A 6,683-nucleotide genomic window follows, 5' to 3' on the forward strand; every position below is an offset into this window, starting at 1 on the left:
ATTAACACGCTTATATCATAAACTGAATTTAGTAAATAGTAGAAGTAATTCTCAGAATGAGGCAATTAGGTACCCACACCTTCTTTTTTCTCTTGTCTACTCCCACCTCAATTTTAGGGGGTGGGGAAGAGGTGGAGAAGGGGTGATGGTAGGGGTTGGTTACCCACCCCGGAGTCTACATCAGAACTCACTTCTCCCAAACTTGCTTATTTCCAGTTGCAGCCTCTCCAAAAACTTGCTAATGGTTGGCTACTCTGATAAACCAATTACTGCTCATGTGTCAACGGCCAATTACTACTCTTCCTAAATTACAACCTAGCATTTTACAAAGGCCTTTGAGACCTTAACCCAGAGCATTGATAAGAGTCCAGTGCAACTTGCAAGAACAACAGATTCTTGAGATAACTGGTCTTTCTAATCACAAACTCGGTGTATACTACGTGTCCTATTCTTTCTTGTGTGTAAGAGGCCTTTTAGGGCAGCAAGACCGGAAGTTGGTGCAGGTATTGTTGATACGGAGAAACAAAACAAAGCCCGACACTCCCCTATCAGAAAACAAACAAACAAAAAAACCCTTCCAGTGGGTGCCGCACGCTCACCCCGCCCTTAGAGTCCTCAATCCTTACTCCGGGAGAGCGAGATGGCCAGGATCAGAGCCCCGGGGGGGAAAGGTCGGGAACACTGCCTGGTTCCAGGCCTGCGAGCCCGGCTGCGCAGGTGGGGTTCGGAGAGCGGCGAGACGGCGCAGGCTCCGGTTACCTGCGGCGAAGTGGAGCGGGGTGGATTTCCTGCCCGCCGTGTCGCGGCTGTTCACTTTCTCGGGCGTCACCAGCCTCTTGACTCGCTCCACGTCCCCGTTGCGGCACGCCTCGAACAGCTCGCGGGCGGCCGGCTCCACGACCTCGGCCGCCGAGCTCGCGCAGGCCGCGCCCCCGCCGGCGCAGCGACGGCCCGACATGATCCTGGCCGCCGCCGCCGCCGCCGCCAGCAGCAGCGCCAGCAACGGCAGCAGGAGCCCCGGCCCCGCGAGCAGGAGGGCGAGGGCCCCCGAAGGAGCCGCGCTCAGGGCCCGGGCCGCTCGCCTCCCTGCTGTCACCGGAGCCGGCGCAGTCCCATGGCCGCGCCGCCGCAAGCCCCTGGCCCGGCTCCGCGACCCCTGGCTGCCTCGCGGCGGCAGAAGCAAAGCAAATCCGCCGTCCGAGCCCTGAAGCGACGCGGCGGCGGAAGCTGGCGAGGCTCCTCCTGCCAGCTCTGTCGAGCCCTGGGAGCGCACGTGACGTCGCCCCGCGCGTGCGCACTGGTTGGTCATCGGCCGGGCAGGTTTCGGCGAGCAGGGCTGCGCGGAGGGGCTTGTGGGAAATGTGAGGCGAGAGCCTTTGGCAGCGGGAGGAGCAGGGGCTTAGTCCCACCGCCATCTTTGTCTCGAGATTTGCTGGAGCCGGACGACTCCTGCTGCTGGTGTATTTAAAAGGCACGGACTTTTCAAAGGAGACTTTGCTGTGGTGACACAGAAAAAGAGCCCTCGAAAGCTTTGCGCGGGTCTTGAATATTCTTTTTGAAGTCTTAGGGAGCAAATTTCCATATTTTCAGCTCCCACTGTCCCTTTTTCCTGGCGTATTTCTTTACCATTTTCTTTACTGTATCTTTTCCCTTTCCCCCGTAAGTACTTTTTTGGTTGTTCCTTTTTAGCTGCTTCTCAGAAGTGAACCTGCTGCTTCCTACTTAATGAAAAGTTCCGTTGAGCTGTCCCAAGATAATTTAAAGGAAATCAGAAAAGCAAAGAAAAATGATTCCAATTATAAAGTAGTAAATTGAGAGGAGAGGCCGTGAGCAGTTATTTCTCCCGTAATTATTAACTCAGGTGACCAGAGAACCTGTGTGTAAACCAACATCGCACCTTATGTGGCCGCGGCCGTGTTGTCTACACTGGGCCTTCACACCTCCAGGACTGTTTTGTGAGCTGTGATTTTTGTTTTCTTTTAACTGACAAAACATGAGAAGAGCACACAATGCACTCTCATGCTTAAGGTAGTGATGTGGTTGTTGGGCTGATTCACCTGTCTTCTTCCCTCAAGAAACTGAAAGAAAGGTTTATGTAGATTCTGCATGAAATTATACAAGTTGACATTTGGCGTGCTTCCAAGCATTTTCCCCTTGTATCAACCTGTTTTTCAGGAAATCCAGTTTTTGTTTGTGAGTGTTGACTCACTACTATGCTAGAAGAGGATGTACAACTTTTAAACCTTTTTATAAGTATACATTGTTGTAAGTATGTAAATTACATATTAAATGTACTTAATATATTTAGCATAAATTTAGGTTATCGTGAATATTAATAAAAGGAACATCCATGAATGCCCCTAAGAGCTGGAGTGCTACCATATGATTGAGTCTATTTTCTTCCTCATCTCACCTGCTTGCCAAATGTATTCCCATTTTTTATTTATAATTCCTTGCTTACTAATTGGACTTACTATGCATTTGCTTCTTCAGTTTTATACTCTTGAGCTTTATAAAAATATCAGTCTTTGCAAACATTTTTTTACTGAAGTGTTTTTGAGACTCATGAGTTCATTTTCATTGCTTTATAAAACAGTTGCCTTGTGTGAACGTGCCACAAATTTACAATTCAACTGGATATTTGGATTGTTTCCAGTTTTTTTGTTATCGTGAATAATAGTGCTATGACTGTACATTCTCCTGGTGCACGGATGCAAGACAGGTTTTCAGTCTTTATGACCACTACCCTCAGTGTAAGATACACAACTGGTGTCTTCACCCAGTAAATACAGCCTATAAGGAAAAAATGTTTCATAACATAGTAAAACAACATGTACCTCTCCAGTGTTTAAAAAATGCTAATTGTGATGCTGAGTTACAGGGAATGGAAATGTTCATGTTACAAAGTAAAGTCAAGTTGTTTTTCAGAAAAGATTGTTAATACTGTATGCAGTATATAAGAGTGTTTCTTTCTTTTTAAAGATGTCTGCCCTTGCCAATTCTTGGTATTATCAGATGCATTTTTCGATATGCTGAGTGTAAATGGTATCTCTGAGAGGTCTTACTCTGTATTTTAAAAAAATGCCAAATGATCATTAGAGACACACAAACCAAAGCCATAATGAAAGTCACTTCACACCTCTTAGGATGGCTATTACCAAAAAACCAGAAAGTAAGTTGGTAAGAATGTGCAGGTCCTGGAACACTTGTTCACTGTTGGTGGAATTATAAAATGGTGATATCATTATGGAAAACAGTGTGGCAATTCCTCAAAACATTAAGATAGAACTACCATATGATCCACCACTGGGTTCAAAAAATTGAAAGTGGGATCTTTCTTTTTTTTTTTTTTATGCAGAACTATACAGCTTTACAGTTACAAACTTCATACATTTCATCATTACAACTTTAGGAACATGGTGATTCTTCCCACCATGCCCATCATCCCACCCCCATACTCCCAACCCTTCTTCCTCCCCCTCTTTTATTCCCACTCTCATTTTTTGCTGAGATCTATTTTCAGTTGACTTTATACACATATGTTTAACTCTATGTTAAGAGTTCAACAAATATTATTAAAAAAAAAAAAAAGAATACCTGTTCCTCAACAGTCAAGACAAGGGCTTTTCAAGTCATTGCTTCTCAAAGTGTCAATTTCACTTCTACAGATTGCCTTTTAGGTGCTCTATTAGTTATCACAGGTCAGGGAGAACATATGGTATTTGTCCCTTTGGGACTGGCTTATTTCACTAAGAATGATGTTTTCCAGATTCATCCATTTTGTTGTAAATGACCGAATTTCATTTTTTTTAACTGCTGTGTAGTATTCCATAGTGAACTTATCCTATAATTTCTTTATCCGGTTTTCAGTTGATGGACATTTGGGTTGATTCCATGTCTTAGCTATTGTGAATTAAGCTTCAATAAACATGTAGGTACAAATCTCTCTCTCTCTTTTTTTCCTCTTTGGGGTTTTGATGTCTAGGAAAGCAGCAGGAATAGACTTTCTTATTCAAGAGGCTGAAGGTTCCCCTGAATTGGCAAATAGTTCCTGTGTGCTGAACTAGACTAAGACGCTGAACATAGTCCTAGGACTTTGAGTTTACATCTTGAGAAATGTCAGCGGAGAAAATGTCAGTGAATAAGGGCCTCGCTACTTGCACTGCAGGGTGGCACAACCCACAAATGACCGAAGGCAAAGAGCGGTCCATTTCTAATCACTTATTTTGACTGGTTTCCACAGGTGGCATCAGTAAAGTGGCTACCTGCCTTGAGTTCAGTCAAGGTATAGCCTGATTTTAATGTGATCCCTTGATTGTCCTGGAAGGCGTGGCGTGCTGGGTTTATGGAGAGCAGGGAGTTCTCCTTCTACTCCTAGTTGCTCTGCTCTTTCTCTTCACAATGAGCACAGTATCCATGGTTATCCCTGCGTGCTCCAGGGACCAGCCTCCTACCGCTAACGGGCTTTCTGAGAAAGGCTATAGAGAGACGTGTGGTGGCCAATTTTCATTATCCAGTCAAGTAAGACCTGTGCCCTGCATGACTTAAAAAATCTCATCAGGACACTCCCAGTTGGACATTGGAGTGCGACAGTGACCACTTCTTTAGCTGTTGAAGAAGGTTCTTCAGGTAGATCAACAATCTGCTTAGGCACGGGCTGGATGGCAGGTTGCAAAGGTTCCCTTAGAGGCTTGTGTCTCCTTGCTGTGTCTCTTTGAGGTTTCCAAAGATGTCTGATTTGCATCTTCAAGCACCAAATCTTCATTGCCCCCAAGTTTATGTCCACTGCTTAACTTCGAGGTTTTCCCTGTTATTTGATAAAAACACTCTTCTAGTTTTTTCAACTTCATTTCTTGGCGAGGCTTTAAAACATTCTCCATGTATCTGCTAGCCTTCTCACCCTGGGCCTCTTGTTTTTTCCTCACAAGTCTTTGCCTTTTCTCATTCTCTTCTTCTTCTAAGACCTTTCAGATAAACTTAGGAAGACGTAAATGAGGTAAGCCATGAGGTAGTCACAGAAATAATTAAGTAAGAAGAACAAACACTGAGAAAATTCAGCCACACACAAAAAGAGATCTTTAATTCCTAGGTCGGGGCTCTTAGAAACAAAAGGGGAAGAGCCGAAAGGATAAAAATGCCAACAACACCATGAGAAGCCATGGCAACTTAAGCCCCCCAGTGTGATTACTTTTTCATGTGCTAATTTAATCTCCCTTGGGTAAGTTCCCAGGAATGGGATGGCTGGGTCGTATGGCAGGTCTATATTCAGATTTCTAGGTATCTCCATACTGTCTTCCATAGTGGCTTTACCAGTTTACATTCCCATCAACAGTGGATTAGAGTACCTTTTTCTCCCACATCTTTGCCAGCATTTGTTGTTGTTGATTTCTGTATGAAAGCCATTCTAACTTAGATGAGGTAAAGCTCATTGTGGTTTTGATTTTTATTTCCCTGATGGCTAGAGATCCTAGCATTTTTTCATGTTTGTGGGGAGCAACTCGGACTAGACTAAGTTACTGGAATTAAGACTTATTCTATGCATCTGCTCTCCCACAATATGGCGCTGGGAGAGGAGTAAACAGCTTCTATGCAGCTGCCTCTCGCCAACTTGAGTGATGACCTGCAGGAGCTGATCCTGCTCCTGATTGGAGGAGAGCAGCGTACTCAGCGTGTGGGTAGCAGAGTTGGGATTGGTGGAAGAGGACTATAAAGGAGGAGAGAGACAACATGCACCAGGAACATCTAAGAGGAATATCCGAATAACATCTGAGCAGCCCCCGAGAGAGCCGGCCGGCGGTGTGCCGCTCCCCCGCGGAAGTGGGGAAAGTGGCAGGGGGGCCCACCCCTCCACGGAGATGGAAGGGACGGCAGCCAACCTGGGAAGAACCAGCAGCAAACCCGGGAAGGGCCGAGCAGACAAAAGAACAGCGCAGGGTTTAGTGTCGTTCCTCCGTGAAGAGGGGGAGCGACAATGTTTCTGTTGGCCATTTGGATTTCCTCTTTTGAAAGATGTCTGTTTAAGTCCTTTGCCCATTTCTTCTTCATAGTCATTTTCAAAGTATCATTATTTATTCTATTGTTGTTGAGTTTTCTGACCTCTTTATATATTATGGTTATTAATTCTTTATCAGTTGCATTGTTTGCAGATAATTTTTCCCATTCTGTCAGTTGCCTCTTCACTTTGCTAAGTGTTTCTTTGACAGTACAGAAGCTTCTAAATTGGACATAATCCCATTTGTTAATTTTGGCTTTGATTGCCTGTGCCTCTGTGGTCTTTTTCAAGAAGTCATTACCTATGCCAATGTATTTCAGGGCTTCCCCAAATGTTCTCTAATAATTTGATGGTATCTGGTCATAGATTTAGGTCTTTAGTCCAACTTGAGTGGATTTTTTTATAAGGTGTAAGGTAGAGGTCTTGCTTCATACTTCTACATGTGGAAATTCAGTTTTCCCAGCACCATTTGTTGGAGAGACTGTCATTGCTCCAGGGATTGATTTTAGTTCTTTTGTCAAAGATAAGTTGATTGTAGAGACTTGGATTCTGGCACTTCTATTCTGTTCTGTTGGTCTATCTATCTGTTTTTGTACCAGTACCAGGCTGTTTTGATTACAACTGCCCTGTAGTATGTCTTGAAATCGGTATTGTGATGCCCCAAGCTTTGTTTTTGTTGTATAAGATTGCT

The 6,683-nt window shown here is 44.5% G+C and overlaps 1 protein-coding gene and 1 pseudogene across 4 annotated transcripts in view; both read right to left on the minus strand.

Moving 5' to 3' along the window:
- Positions 1–1,269, minus strand: part of TNKS2 (tankyrase 2) — a 66,136-nt gene extending 64,867 nt beyond the window's left edge. For 2 of the 4 annotated variants that reach the window (XM_008270191.5, XM_008270190.5), the window contains exon 1: positions 760–1,268. In XM_008270191.5, coding sequence (XP_008268413.1) covers positions 760–958 — 199 coding nt within the window. In that variant the 5' untranslated portion in view covers positions 959–1,268. Of the gene's footprint in view, positions 1–759 lie in introns of all 4 variants that reach the window. The other 2 variants (XM_070057626.2, XM_002718506.6) reach the window with 2 other exon arrangements.
- A 3,074-nt stretch (positions 1,270–4,343) lies between these two features.
- LOC100345614 (UBX domain-containing protein 8 pseudogene) lies at positions 4,344–5,436 on the minus strand (annotated as a pseudogene).
- Positions 5,437–6,683: the final 1,247 nt, after the last annotated feature.

This window comes from Oryctolagus cuniculus, chromosome 15, assembly GCF_051225735.1.
Source record: "Oryctolagus cuniculus isolate XC-2025 breed Fujian yellow rabbit chromosome 15, ASM5122573v1, whole genome shotgun sequence".
NCBI classification, from domain to species: Eukaryota; Metazoa; Chordata; class Mammalia; order Lagomorpha; family Leporidae; genus Oryctolagus; species Oryctolagus cuniculus.